Here is a 16,094-nt window from a genome sequence, read left to right on the forward strand (position 1 = left end):
GTAATGTAAACTATGGACTTTAGGTGATAATGAGGTCAATGTAGGCTCAATGACTGTAACAAATGTACCACTCTGGTTTGGGATGCTGATAGTGGGACAGACTGTATGTGTGGGGACAGGGGCTATATGAGAAATCTCTGTACTTTCTACTCTATTTTGCAATGAACTTAAAACCCTAAAAAATAAAGTTTTTTAATTAAAAAAATAAAATCAACAAAATTTAATTCAGAAAACAGCCAGCTCTGATAGTTACCAAAGAACTGGGAAAATGGTTCCTCAATGTAGCCTGGACACTATGGTTAGCTTATGCATTAATTCATCTACTCTTCAGAACAGTAATAGCACATAACAGACTTTATTTTCAAAATTCTCAAAACTCGGGAGTTCCCTAGCAGTCCAATGGTTAGGACTTGGGACTTTCACTACCATGGGCCTGGGCTCAATCCCTGGTCAGGGAAATAAGATCCCACAAGCCTCATGGCGTGGGCCAAAAAAAAAAATCCCAGGGACTTCCCTGGCAGTCCAGTGGTTAAGACTCTGCCCTGCCAATGCAAGGGATGCAAGTTCGATCCCTGGTTGGGGAACTAAGATCCCACATGCTGTGCAGCATGGCCAAAAGATTTAAAAAACAAACAAAAAAAGAACATCCCAGAGAATCTGGGAGTTCTAAGTAAAATAAATAAATAAACAAATAAATAAAATCCCCAAACTCAATACACTTGGGAATAGTAAATAAACGAGAGACAAAATAAAAACAAGTTCTCAAAAACAATGCCATTAAAAAAAAATGCCATTTTAGTGCTCGAAAAACTAAAAGCTACCTAAAAGAGCTATTATGCTAGATTCTGAATTTTTTAAAAGTACATACCACTGGAACACATATAGCAAACTGAAACAATTTGCTTAACATATTTAATAGTAATATGGCATAAAATAATTTATATCAGTTTCAATTAAGAACTTAGAAGAATCTCATAAGGGTTTTTCCTCTTTTTTTTTTTTAAACACTTTTTCTTTTTTGTTTTCCTTTTTCTTTATTTTTGGTTGCATTGGGTCTTCGCTGATGCACGGGCTTTCTCTAGTTGCTGAGAGCGGGGGCTACTCTTCATTATGGTGTGTGGGCTTCTTATTGTGGTGGCTTCTCTTGTTGCAGAGCATGGGCTCTAGTCACACGGGCTTCAGTAACTGTGGCACGCAGGCTCAGTATTGTGGCTCACGGGCTCTAGAACACAGGCTCAGTAGTTGTGGCACACGGGCTTAGTTGCTCCGTGGTATGTGGATCTTCCTGGACCAGGGCTCGAACCCGTGTCCCCTGCATTGGCAGGCAGATTCTTGACCACTGCACCACCAGGGAAGTTCCTTTTTTTTGGGGGGGGGGGGGTGCCGCACTGCGTGGCATGTGGGATCTTAGTTCCCCGACCAGGGACCTAACTGTGTTCAAGTCTTATCTTCATGTCCAAGTGATAAGAATATGCATACACACCACAGTTCTCTACCTCTTTAGAGGTTGCAAAATCAACAGAACTCAATATGGCCCACAAATATGTTCTGTTTGGCCAGAAAAAGTTCTTTAAAATGTTAGTAGATTTACGTGAGACATGGACTCTTTGGTTCAGCCTCTGCCCCAACATTCTTATTTTCCTACATCCAGCCCAATTCATTCAAGGTTGTTATTTGCTTAACCCCACAGTAACTTTGGTTTTAGGCCCCTACCCTATATTGTTATTTGTGTAACTAAAGTTATACTCAGACTTCTTTGAAAATTTCCTTATGAAATACGATATATTTCAATACATTTGTATTAGAAAGGGATATATTCCCTTCTCTTTCAATCCTCCTGATTTTGAGGGCTAGCACTTAATTAGTCACATATGTATTTTCAGAACAATGCCATGAACAATTCTATTGCAAAGAGAAGATGGTTTATTAATGTTTTTACTAATCCGCACATAATTGTATGACAGAATATAGATTACTAACAGTTGGATAAAAGCTTATGATCAAGTGTGAGGAACCTTTCCTATTTTTCAAGTGAATAGTTTTGCTCAAAATTCGTATTTGGCAGTATTTCTAAGCTGTTTGTTTTATCCTTCCATTAAACACACACGCACATATGCGTCACACTGAAATATACAAGCCTACTTTAAGCATAAATGTGTTACCATTTACATGCCTTCTATGGATAAACCAAATTGATGCTGGTGGATCTGAAACTATGTATTAGAACTCTGCATGAAATATGATGTAACCAATGGAAAAACTTTTCTTACACAGCTAATTCTGCAAACACATACCTGACAGAATATACTAAGGCAAAAGTTGGTACAAAACTTTCAAGCGATCATTCTCTATGTGGTTATGCCCAAGCCATCAACTATTAATGATAAATTAAAAGACTCTTTACCTGTCAGGACCTGAGTTCAGGCACTCAAAAGTTTCGTATTTCTCTTGCAGAAGCTGATGACAATACTAATCCCTGCACTGTGTAGGGAGGTGCATTCCTTGCACTGGCTTAAGTGCTAATGATTTCACCAACCCTTGAAGTGCAGAACAGTAAAAAAACAGTTTTCAGCCGTTTTTCTTACTGATTTCTCATTTTAAAAAATATTACAAAGATTTCAAATAGGTTTTAAAATAAATTATTTCTGTTTAAAAGGCAGTGCCTTAGTTTAAAAAAGACACATGCCAATAGATCTTTCTGGGTTACTGCACATATCACAAGATGGCCTTTTTCAGAAATTAAAAACTTACACAAAGAAGCAACAACTTCACGCCTTCAAATCATTTTCTGATTTTACCTTAAAGCACCAAGATTTGGCTACAGATATGTAAAACAGTCTTCCAGAAGGCAATCATAAATATGTACTAGATGAGATTAGCTGGGTTAAAAAATGGTATCTTTCCTATTAACCCATTTATCACCCTGCCACCAGCATACAGCCCTGGAAGGAGCTGACAGTCAAGTTCACAACTATTAGTTTCTAAAGAAACAATATTATACTCTCCTAATAAGATAAAAATCAAGAAATGCTTCTCTATCTAAGGGCAAAATTAAGCTATGTATATATCTGGAAGGCCACATCTATCTGTTCTGACTCCTTAAAACACGAAATTAATACAATTCCCCATTCTCTTATACTCTAAAATTAAATGGGTTTACACGACTCCAGGTATTTCCTACTGCTATAGGAGAATGAATTGAGAAATGTACCTTAGCTAGTTCTGAATTAAATATTTTATGTATCTAAAAAAATTTAATGTTTTATATGAATCACTCTCCAAATCCTCTCTACTGTATGAATTTTCATTGAGAATACTAACACTGCTTCCTTAAAATTCAGATTATTATGAGCTTGGCACCATTCAGTTATGCATATTCAAACATTTAAATTCTCTGAATTCTTTCCTGGCATTTCAGTAGAGGAGGATAAAAAAACAAACCTGAGCTGAAACCATGCCAGCTGGAGGGTACACACTTATATTACTAGTTCTACCTATCTAAACTTGACAACATTTTAAAACCCTATATTGAATTTAAATGTTCTCTATCTACAACAAAGAAAGCTTGCCTTGATATGCCTAGCTAAGGTGCTCCCATTTTTCTTCAGCTAAAGAAATTAAACAATCTCTCTTTCATTTACCAAACAATTTTTTTTAAAGTTGGCACTCAACCAAAGTCCATTTGAAGGATCTGTTCCTCTAACTTAAAATGGCAGCAGCTGATCTCAATTACGATCAACTGAACATAAGTACTTCTTGGCAATAATATGCTCAACTGCTACTTGCATTTTTTAATCTTTCTATGGACAAGATATTTTAAGAAAAATCCACAAAATAAATATAGCCAGGCCTTAAAATGTTACTTGTATGCTTATTTTCAGTATAATGTAAAGAAGGGAAATAGCAATACAAAATGTAAATTAAAAGGTCAAATTTCTAACTTAATTTATATCAAATGAGAAGACTTTCTAAGAGGAAAAGTCTGAGTAGTAGAGGCTAACCAATAAGCCATTTTAACAAGGAATGTCAAGAAGTCAAGAGTAAAAAGTAATTCAGATCCAATATTAATACACTTGTGAGTTTATACCAAATTTGATAACTTTTTTAAATGCAGTTTATGTGGGAATAAGAATTCAGGCCAAAACTGATTATTCAATTTAATTCTTACTGTAATTACAAGGTCCAAAATATTTCTTATTTTAAAGATGCTAATTGAGTTCCCTCACGTTCTATACCATGTTCCTTTTAAACATAATCTTCCCCTGTAATTAACTCCATCATCTAGTTTCTAACCTTCACATTAGATCTCATAAAGCAAATATTTTTCTCCCAATTATGAGTAACACTATCTCAATTTTAATCTATTTTTCAAAAGGAAAAAAAAAAAAACTTTAAGAAAACCGCATATGAACTAAGGCCTGCTTGAGAAACTTTTCATGTTCAAAGTACTTAATTTTTAAATAACTCTTCAGCTTTACATGATTGGTATTATATTTATTTTACACTCATGAAATGTGATCTGCCTAGGGTCACAAAATAAGTTAATGTTTGAAATAGAATTTAAATTGTTACATTTCCTTTATCTTACATTACTCAAATATCTCCTATGAACATCTAAAGTATTTTCCTATTTCAAAAGTAACAAACATTAATATCTTAATTTTCGAGTGTATATATTATGTATACACACACACAAAAGCACATACAAGTACATATTATACATAAACACAGAGACAGCAAATTAAAAGGGAAAACAGCGCTTACCTTCATCTCCTTCTGGTACATATGAAGCTGTAATAATGTCAATATCAGCACAATTCATCACAATCTGATTGGTTGCCTGCCTCACCTAAGGTGAAAAAAAAAATCGGCAATGTCAGAAATAGCCTAGGTTAATAATACGTACATCTTCATCTCGGCCTAAAACATGTCACAGGCAATTTTTAAAAACCCATACATCAGCGGTTCCCACCTTTTTGGCACCAGGGACCGGTTTGGTGGAACACAATTTTTCTATGGATGGGGTGGGGGGGGTCAGGCGGTAATGGGAGCGATGGGGAGCAGCAGATGAAGCTTCGCTCCCTCATCTGCTGCTCAACTCCTGTTGTACAGCCCGGTTCCTAACAGGCCGGACTGGTACCAGTCCGAGGCCCGGGGATTGGGGACCCTTGCCAAACACCATTTAAACCAACACTAAATATATATGCATCAATGGTAGAAATTAATGACTAGTTCTGAATAGATTATATTATAATATCTGGATTATATTAAAAGCAATAATAAATACTTAGGTATTTCACAGAATTCAAAGATCTGACCAATGAGCTAAATAAAAGCCATTTTTTTCTACTTAAATCTTGATTTAAAACAACTTCTTAATTAAATTTTTTAATTTCAAAAAAATTTTAATTAGGAAACATTTCTTATATGTTGCAATTAATCATGTATTTCAACCTGCACATCAAAACCATCGTGAGGGTCCCCTCTTTTTGTAAGGATAGAGGAAGGAAGAAATCTGGTATCATAAACTATGTCAGAACTTCATAAACACTCTCTAAATTTTTTCTTTTCCCGAAGAAACATTTTGAATATAACAGACACTAATGACTCACAACCAAGATTAAATAAACTTTTAAGACTTTGTCTTACTTGATTTAGATCCAAAAAATAAAATACAGATATAATGAAAGCCCATTCCTCTCTTCCTCATTCCCTAGAGATAACCACTATCCTAAGGCTAATGTATATCTCTCTCATATATGTTTAGTACTTTTGTTACATATATAAAGATCAGCAAACAAATGTTTTTAATCTTACACAAATGGTATCAAAAGTGTGTATAACCTTTTGCAACCTGTTTTTTTCATTTAACATTGTTTCTGAGATAGGTAAATGCTGATAGATGCAAACCTAACTCATTAATTTTACTTCTGCATAGTAGTATTCCACTCTATAAATAAACCACAGTTATTTATCCATTTCCTTCCTGAAGGAAGTTAGGTTATTTCCACTTTTTTGTTATGTAAAAGAGTACTATAATAAACATCTTGGCCCATGTTTTCTTGTGCACCCATTTTCTTTACCAAGAATTGCTAAAATTATCCTCCAGAGTAGTTTCAATGCACGCTCCAATAAGCAAAGAATAAAGAAATCCCAGTTTCAGCAACCTCCCAAAAACTTAAAAATTTTTCGACAATCTGGTGGTTATTAAATGGTATACCTGGGACTTCCGTGGTGGCGCCGTGGTTAAGAATCCGCCTGCCAATGCAGGGGACACAGGTTCGACCCCTGGTCCAGGAAGATCCCACATGCCATGGAGCAACTAAGCCCGTGTGCCACAACTACTGAAGCCCTAGCACCCTAGAGCTGTGCTCTGCAACAAGAGAAGCCACCGCAATGAGAAGCCCACGCATAGCAATGAAGAGTAGCCCCCCCCACCACAACTAGAGAAAGCCTGCGCACAGCAACAGACCCAATGCAGCCAAAAATAAATAAGTAAATTTATTTTAAGAAATGGTATTCCATTATTGTTTTAATTAGAATTTCTCTGATTACTAGTAATTCTCCTTTCTCTCTCTTCCTCTGCCCCTTGCCACCCCTGCTTCCCTCCCTCCCTCTCTCTTTCTTTTTTGACCCTTAAGTTTTTCCTCTCCTACTTGCTCATTCATAACCTTTGCTCATGTTCCATTTGGTTGTAACCTTGTTTTTCTATAACTGTTGCATTACACAAAATCTCAAGTTCATTTTCAGACATTTTAATGGTCTAAATCTAAAATAACAAAAACACAGATGTCCTAAATCACATATGCCTACAGAGGCCAATGAAACAGATGAGTACAGTAGGCCACGTGAAGGCTATGTATAAAGGAAAGCTATGTGTAAAGGAAGGGGGAAGTAGACATTTCTTGGAGCTAACCAATTATTGCTATGTACAATAAAAAACAGGCTCAGTGTTGACAGATATTCCAATTAAAAAAAGCCACAAATTCAAATTTCATGTGCAATCTCCCAATTTCTAATTGATGACAACTAATTCAAAATTTTCTAAAACACTGTATAGACCAAACAAAACCCAATAGTGCCTTGAGTGTCGCTGAACGGACCACAGAACTAGGTAAGGACATGGAATAATATAAAATCTGTATGAAAGGGCCTCCCTGGTGGCGCAGTGGTTGAAAGTCCACCTGCTGATGCAGGGGACACGGGTTCGTGCCCCGGTCTGGGAAGATCCCACATGCCGCGGAGCGGCTGGGCCCGTGAGCCATGGCCGCTGAGCCTGCACGTCCGGAGCCTGTGCTCCGCAACGGGAGAGGCCACAACAGTGAGAGGCCCGCGTACCTCAAAAAAAAAAAAAAAAATCTTTATGAAAAAGCTACACCTAAGAGTAATTATTTTATTAATAACCAATACATAAACATGATTAATATTAAACTAAAATTACCTGAACTAAATTACAGATAGTATGTTATTAAGCCTGTAACAGACTGTCAAAATCTCTAACACATAAAGTGAAACTATTTTGGCTCATTTAAAAAAAAATTCTTCTCATAAATCTTCCTGTTTCTAAACAAAAATGCCATTTAGTGAACAGTTTTTTTGGTTTTTGGTTTTTTTGGGTTTTTTGGTAAGTGATAATATTCCTTCACACTGTTTACTTCACCAGAACATACCTAAACAGCACTAAAACGTTTACATCCCGACTGGCTGTTGATAGCACTGTGCTGGAACAAAAAGAAAAAAATAACTGCCTACTCACAAACTGACCTTTAAAAAAATTTTCAGAAACACAAAAATGAAGCACTGGGGTGTGCTCCAAAGGGTAAAATGAATAAAAACCTTCCAGAGTTTGATGGTTATGCCAACAAAATCATTAATAACAGTGACTTAGTTACATGTTTGTTGTTGTTTTTAAATATTTATTTATTTATTTGGCTGCATCAGGTCTTAGTTCTGGCACACGGGATCTAGTTCCCTGACCAGGGATCAAACCCAGGACCCCTGCATTGGGAGCACGGAGTCTTAACCACTGGACCACCAGGGAAGTCCCTAGTTATATGTCTTAATCTTTACCTAGGCAATCCTATTTTCATCCATCAACATCTACAATGAATTTAATGGTAGCCAAGCAGTTAATCTACCATGTCAAGATACCTGTACTACACTACATATGCCAAATGACATTTATCTCACTACTATTGTACCATTTTAAGGGAAAGTGTTTGTTAACTTTGAAAGGTACAGGGCACAACATCTAGTTACAAGTACATTCCAATTCCTCCTGGGTTTAGGGAAAACCCACCTGTTTATACTAATGAATTAAGCTGCTTGTTGAACAGCAATTAATTCTTTTTTTTTTTTTTTTTTTTTTTTTGAGGTACACGGGCTTCTCACTGTTGTGGCCTCTCCCGTTGCGGAGCACAGGCTCCGGACGCACAGGCCCAGCGGCCATGGCTCACGGGCCTAGCCGCTCCATGTCATGTGGGAACTTCCCGGACCGGGGCACAAACCCGTGTCCCCTGCATCGGCAGGCAGACTCTCAACCACTGCGCCACCAGGGAAGCCCAATTAATTCTTTTTTTCAGGGTATTGCCATTTCTGGAAGGGTGGAAGGGGAGAACTAAAGGAACAAAAATACTTATCTTAATAATAGAACTCCACTCAAACTTTAAAAAACAGACAGTTATATTGTCTCATATAAGAGATTTTTTTTTTTTTTTGGCCGCACCTTGTGTAATGCAGAACTTCCCCGACCAGGGATCAAACCTGTGCCCCCTGCAGTGGAAGCGTAGAGTCTTAACCACTGGACCACCAGGGAAGCCCCTAGAGATGCATTTTAAACAACAGGATAGTCCATAGAAAGGGCTTTTACCACTTAGTGCCTGATACATAGTAATCACTTAATAGATGACATTATTAAGACACATGCACAGAGGGCTTCCTTGGTGGCACAGTGGTTAAGAATCCACCTGCCAACGCAGGAGACATGGGTTCAATCACTGGTCCGGGAAGATCCCACATGCCGTGGAGCAACTAAGCCTGTGTGCCACAACTACTGAGCCTGCACTCTAGAGCCACAAGGCACAACCACTGAGCCCACATGCCACAACTACTGAAGTCCATGTGCCTAGAGCCCATGCTCCTCAACAAGAGAAGCCACTGCAATGAGAAGCCTGCACACCTCAACGAAGAGTAGCCCCCCACTGGATGCAACTAGAGAAAGCCAGCGCAGAGCAACAAAGACCCAACACAGCCAAAAATAAATAAATAAAATAAATAAATTTAAAAAAAAAAAAAACACATGCACAGAGACCAAGACTAAATGTGCACCTAACAGTCTATAAAGTACCTAATCAAAATGCTATAAAATTTAAGAACTATGTGCTGTATTATATAGCACATATTATATCTTATATTGGATATCAGCATACTCTATGTACCAACCAAGGAATGCAATTTAAAACATCCATGTGGGGCTTCCCTGGTGGCGCAGTGGTTGAGAGTCCGCCTGCCGTTGCAGGGGACGCGGGTTCGTGCCCCGGTCCAGGAAAATCCCACATGCCGCGGAGCGGCTGGGCCCGTGAGCCATGGCCGCTGAGCCTGTGCTCCGCAGCAGTATAAGCCGCAGTGGTGAGAGGCCCGCGTAACGCAAAAAAACAAAACAAATAAAACATCCGTGTGGACTTAAGCGTATGCTTAAGTACTCAACCACCACACTGATCTTTTTGATGCTTTCCCAACAAGAGCACTGACCTAATGATTCAATATGATTTCTCACACACTAATATCATCATGTTATTGAATACTACCTGTATGTTCCACTGTCAAAAATACAGGTAATAATGTAAGTCAACTATACTTTAATTAAAAGAAAAAACAGGTAATAAATCAAAGGAATTTCAGCATTATCATCTTCACTGGACTTCCCTGGTGGTGCAGTGATTAAGAATCCGCCTGCCAATGCAGAGGACACGGGTTCGAGCCCTGGTCCAGGAAGATCCCACATGCCGCGGAGCAACTAAGCCTGTGTGCCACAACTACTGAGCCTGTGCTCTGGAGCCCGCAAGCCACAACTACTGAGCCCACACGCCGCAACTACTGAAGCCCACGCACCTAGAGCCCGTGCTCTGCAACAAGAGAAGCCACCACAATGAGAAGCCCGCGCACCGCCACTAAGAGTAGCCTCCACTCACCGCAACTAGAGAAAGCCCACGCACAGCACGGAAGACCCAACACACCCAAAAATAAAATATAAATAAATAAATAGTTATTTTTTTAAAATCCTTTAAAAAAAAAAACCTTCACTTTCCAAACTTAAAATAGAAGCAGAATGTTAAAACTGGCATATAAATTGTGTTGATAACAAGCTTATTTTCACCTTTTCCATTTGGTGCTATTAATGAATGGAACGTTAGCATATCCTTTCTTTGATTCAAACCCAGGGTTAGTTAAGTCTTCTTGGAGTCCCATACAGACTGAACCAAATGCTAAGTAATGGTTCTACTGAAGAGACAGCTTGACCATTGGTAACAATTTTATAATGGAAGTTTCCTAAGAGCTAGGAAAGCAGCAATCTGAGACAATTTTTTTCCTGAATAAGTCTTTACTACAATCACTCAGGAATACACCTTACATGTACTAGAAAGACTCAAAAGGGTTTTTTTCTGATTGCTAAAATCCTGAGATTTTAGTAAAAGGAAATCTCCAGTGTGATAATTCCAAATACCGGTCAGTCTGAAGCCTGAGTCACTTTGCCTAAAAAGCGATTTCATCATTAAAATTTTGTAATAATCATTGCCTTTGTGGAATAGGGCTATAATTTCTAAAGACAATAAGGAGCAAATAATTAGTAAACACAAATTGAGCTGAGTTTTCTAACAAAAGAGACATTAAAAAGGGCAAGCTGCAGAAAGTCAAACATAACACATAAACATACAGAACATTACTATTTATTGTTTGTAGCTACTTTTGTACACCCTAAAACTTTAAAACTATACATAGGAATAATATCTACCGAAAAAGAGAATTTACCTCTCAGGGTGAGGGTGAGAAGAGATGGAAATGAACTTTAGTGGTATCTGTGACATTTTATTTTCCAAAAAACATCATGTACACGTTAAAACAAATGGGGCAAAACATTAATATCTGCTAAATCTGGGTGGTGGTTACTTTCTCTGTATTTAAAACGTTTCCTAATTTAAAATAAAATTTTAAAGTGATTACATGTGGCCAAATAAACTGAGAACTACATACTTGTATGGTGTTCAAAATGGAATCTCCAAGATCTAGAGAACTAATCTCAATTAACAACAAAACAGCTATCTGAAGACTCAGTCCTTTGCCTCAGACTCAAATACAGATTAGAATAAGATTTACTTTACAATAAGAACAGGCTCATTTATGTCGCAAAGTTCAGAGAAGTTTCATAGATAATTTACTACTCAAGACTGCATTTATCCAGGTTGCATTGTTGTATTGGACAATATCAATTATCAAGAACCAGGAAGTTTAAAAAAAATTTTTTTAAAGCCTTTATGGAAGCCAGAATAGATGATACAAAGTCCATACAATAAAGCTCATACCTTTCACTCAGAAGAGAATCCATCAAACCCTCACTTAGAAAAAAATTTTAAGCTCAAACAAGCTTGTTTATTTGGTTACTTAGACCTCTTCAGATCAAGTTCAGTAAAATAGAAGAGGGAAGAAATTGCACAATAGGGAGCAACAAGGCACAATAAGCAGCAAGTAATAACCTGAGTAAGGAAAACAAACAAAAAAACTTTAAAGAAAAGATATGAAACTAATAAATTATAGTACACAGTTTTGGGTAATCTATGGTTATAAGTATCAATGACATGTTAGAATGCTGTCCAGTATTTAGAAAAAGAAGAAAAGAAAGAAACCTAGATTATGAGGAATTATGGAGTTTAAAAAGATAAACATTTCCACCAAAATATTTACATATTTCTTAAAGTCTGAGTGCCTCAAAGGGTAAGCTCATTTATCTGGAAAATTCACTGCAAAATTCATTGCCAGATGATACTGGATAAAACTCACCATACAAAAGTTTCTTATACTCAGGTGTTTCCTCATGGATACATTTCAAGAAACAGAATAGAAAATCTGAACAAATTCAATTCCTTATGACCAATCTTTCAAATTTAATTTAAGACCATTTAGTGATCTAGCACAATGCTGTACAAATTAATTAACTTTATCTGTTTTAAGTAATAAAAAACTACTAAAATGACTGCATAGAATATCTGCAAAATTTGGACAGAAAATTCCATAACACAGGGTGACAATAACATCCATTTAAGTGCCAAGTTGTAGCCTGCCAAACAATCTACTGTATCTGTAACTCTCCTCTATGTGCCAATTTAGTCATCACCATCATGAATATTTTGTTGGCGGAGGCCAGGGATTGTTTAGTATATCCTGACTTCTGGCCTTGAAGGATAAAGTTAATTTCTCTGGCACAGGTGAAATATTTCCATATGAGAATTACTGTATAAACCACTATACACTCATAACCAGGAACTGTAGCCACTCACATAAACTTGTAATCTATTTTTAAATTAATTATCCACAAAGCAAGAGAGTCAGAATTTTAAATAGCTACGAAGTCTGTTCCTCTCAAATATCCTAATGTAAAAGGAGAGGAAAGGGAATGTCCCATTTTTCTAGGCCCATGATAACACATTTTCAAAACCTGCTGAATTAGACCACACTCACTTACGTAAAAGACAACTACTTTTAAGTCACTGCACATTGACTAATTTTCATCTTCCCCAGGAGTCCACACCCCAGACCAGGTTAAAAATCCACTAAGTTTCTAATATGTAACCTGTACAAATACTCTGAGCTTATCATAAAATTTTGCAACTAAAGGAACCAAGCAACTTGCATACTTTGTGCAATGTAATTCCAAACTGTTAGGGAACTGACACAATACCAATTATCAATCTAGGCTTCTAGAGATGTAATTTTTGTCCACGTTTTTATATTTCCACAGTGAGATACCACGTAATGCCACAAGTTAAACTTATTGCTCCAATCCATGGATTTCAAAAACATCAATATATGCTTTTTACTACTAATGTTAACTTTTTACTAATGTTAACTCCTCTTTACACTTCCAAAGGTGGCAAAGCATACAATTAAAAAGTCCAATCATCCTTTAATAAAACCTGTTAGAATTCTCTATCATGCCATCTTTCATTTGTGTTGCCACCTTGCCTGAAAAAAATTTTCTGAAAAGCTTTGAAAAGTTAATGTTACAAAAAAAAAAAAGATTCATTTATTTCCTTGTATCAAATTAATGAGTCCCAGCTAATACCTAGTACATTACCACATGCTCCTTCATTGGCCCAAACCAGTTCACCACCTATTTCTCATTTCTTTCCAAAAGCAAGTAGAAAAGGGGTAAGGAGAAGCATGTCACTGCTTGTTGTTATACCCTAGCACAAATAAAACTGTCATTTCCCAATAAAATAATCATTTGAAAATCTTTATTATTGATAATATTTTTTCTGAAACTTTTCCCTAAATATGTATACTTCTCAAAATTATGAATGCATTATGGGGTACACCAACTATTGGGGTAAAGAAATAAATGATTTTTTTTTAATGTTAGTCTTTTCACATAATGCAAACTCATTCATTGCTAGGTCCTTCTTCCCGCAGGTCTGCCAAGTCACAAGACACACTACTGTTTACAATCCCTCCCATCTGCCCACAGCCAATATATATCAAACACTCTAGTCACTTGGCTTAAATAAACAGTCTCTCCCAAATAACCCTCTCAAATCCTAATTTAGACCCAAGATGCACTCATTCTGATTCATATTCTTAATGGAAAATTTTTAAATCACCTGACTTTCACAGGGGTAAGTTTTGCCTTTTGATGCAGCCAGACAACAGAGCCCTCATGCTTTCATACAAGCACTCCAAATCTGACAGTATACTTTTCAATTCTACACTTTTAGACATATTTTCAATCTGAGTACTCGGCTTTCAAAAATAACTGCCAACTTTCAATTCATTCGAACGCTACACTAGTCTACATTTCTTTCGTTTCGCTGCTACATACACCCTATTCTTTAAGGTTGAGGCCTACTGATTTTTTCCCCCTGACTGCAGTAGGAAAAGGAATGAAACAAAATATATTTACCATCCTTCTTTTTAAAGGTAAATACTAAACAGTTCCCATTTTTCATTACAGACTTCACATAATACATCATATAACATGGTATCACAAATGTCTATTGTTCTGGATCTTTGTAAGGCATCAACACTAATGATCTCCAAAATCAAACAATACTTTAGATAATCTGCGGGGGGAGGGGCGGGGGGAGCATGATTCACCAAAAACTGCAAGGAAGAGTAATGGCATATTTTCACCGGTGGTATGCTGAAACTAATAGCTTCTTTCAGAGGAGGGTACTGCTAAGCAACCATCGCTGTAGCAATAAATCCACCTGCTTTAAAGGCTGCAAAGCTAGGAAGATGGAAGGAAAAGCGGAGATGGGGGTCCTCCTTCAGCTTCTCGAGAGGTTAGGAGAGAACAAAGTCAATGCTGCACTGTCACTTGAGGGAAAGGAGAAGGGGGAGGGGGCGGATCATCTTAGAAACCCAGCCCCTGGGCCGGAGCAGGCGGGGAGAACTCAGCAAGGCTGCCCGGGATTAACATCTCCCTCTCACCCTCTTCCCCCTTCTAGAATCTCCCCTCCTGGCTAACGCGCGGCAGCCGGGTCCCAGATGACTGCCCCTTCCAATGTGTCCTCCATGGGGCGTAGGGAGAACGAGAGAAAAGAACTGAGTCAGGAGGCTGCGCATGGACTCCGATGACCCCTCTGGCCTCCCCAACACCCTCCAGCCTCTCGCAGACCACGACCAAGCCCGGAAGGGCCGGGGTCTGGGGGAGGCTCCACACAGGTGTGCTGGCCCCGAGGGGCACACGGGCCGGGCCGGGCCGGCCGGTTCCCGCGGCGCTCCCTGCAGCACGGCCCGGGCCCCAGGCCGGCAGGGCAGAGCACAGCCGCCCGGGCGCCCCGCGGCCGCCCCAGAGGGGCGCGCCCGTCCCCGAGCCGGCCCCCCCAGCCCCAGGTCCGCAGCGCCCAGGCCCGCGCGCCCGCTCGCCCGGCCGACCGGGCCCCCAGCCCAGCCCGTGGGCGCGGCCTAACTGCTTGCCCGGCAGCTCGCCCCCGGCACCCGAGGGTCGCCGTACCTGGGCGGAGGCCTCCAGCTTGCCCTCGAAGGTGAAGTCCAGCAAGTCGGGCTTGAGGCAAAGGCTGTAATTGATGGGGCAGACGTCGGCAGGCAGCCGCTCGAAGGGCCTCTTCTCCGGCATCGCGGCGAGGCCCAGGCTGTGGAGGCGGCGGCGGCGGCGAGAGGAGCGGCTGAGGAGAAGGAGGAGGGGAGGAGGCGGAGGGCCGAGGAAGAGCAGGCGGCGAGCGAGGGAGGGGGCGGCGGCTGCCAGCCACATCCACCGAGCGCCGGCGACCGCCTGAGGAGAGCGACCGGGGGAGCCTGGGGGCGGGGGAGAGACCCAGCCCGAGCGCCAGGGGCCGGGAGGCAGGCAGTACAGACGCGCGGGCTGGCGGGCCGGCTGCCTACAGGGAAGGGGGCGGAGGGGAGGGAAGGGGAGGAGGGCCAGCAGGGAGGGAGGGAGAGAGGGAGGGAGGGAGGGAGGAGGCGGCGGCAGCAGCAGTTTTTGCGTGCGCGGCCCCGCCGGACGGGCGCGCCTCCGACGGTGTGCGCGCGCGCGCCGGGAAGGGGGCGGAGCGGCGAGGGCGCGGCCAGCTTGGTGGAATGTACGGTCGCCGGCGAGCCCTGGGGGTGGGAGGCGGCTGCCGGCGCTGCACCTGTCTACGCCGCTGCGGGGAGCAGGCCGCCTGCGAGCCGGAAGAAGCCCGGAAGGGTTTGAGAAGCACAGAAAAGGCGTGAGGGCCCCCCATCCCCTACACACACGCACGCACGCGCACACACACACACACACACACACACACACACACACTTCTCTCTCTCGTCTCTGTCTCTATGTCTCTGTCTCTCTGTTTCTGTCTCTCTGTCTCTTTGCCCCCCACCCCGCTAAC

General features: G+C 40.3%; 1 protein-coding gene across 1 annotated transcript in view; it reads right to left on the reverse strand.

Annotated features, from left to right (window-relative positions):
* NPEPPS (aminopeptidase puromycin sensitive) overlaps positions 1 to 15,628 on the reverse strand; it is an 86,853-nt gene extending 71,225 nt beyond the window's left edge. The window contains exons 1-2 of the mRNA XM_060080731.1: positions 15,227 to 15,628; positions 4,765 to 4,849 (exon numbers count right to left, since the gene is read on the reverse strand). Coding sequence (XP_059936714.1) covers positions 4,765 to 4,849; positions 15,227 to 15,484 — 343 coding nt within the window. The 5' untranslated portion in view covers positions 15,485 to 15,628. The remainder of the gene's footprint in view (positions 1 to 4,764; positions 4,850 to 15,226) is intronic.
* Positions 15,629 to 16,094: the final 466 nt, after the last annotated feature.

Source organism: Mesoplodon densirostris, chromosome 18 (genome assembly GCF_025265405.1).
Source record: "Mesoplodon densirostris isolate mMesDen1 chromosome 18, mMesDen1 primary haplotype, whole genome shotgun sequence".
NCBI classification, from domain to species: Eukaryota; Metazoa; Chordata; class Mammalia; order Artiodactyla; family Ziphiidae; genus Mesoplodon; species Mesoplodon densirostris.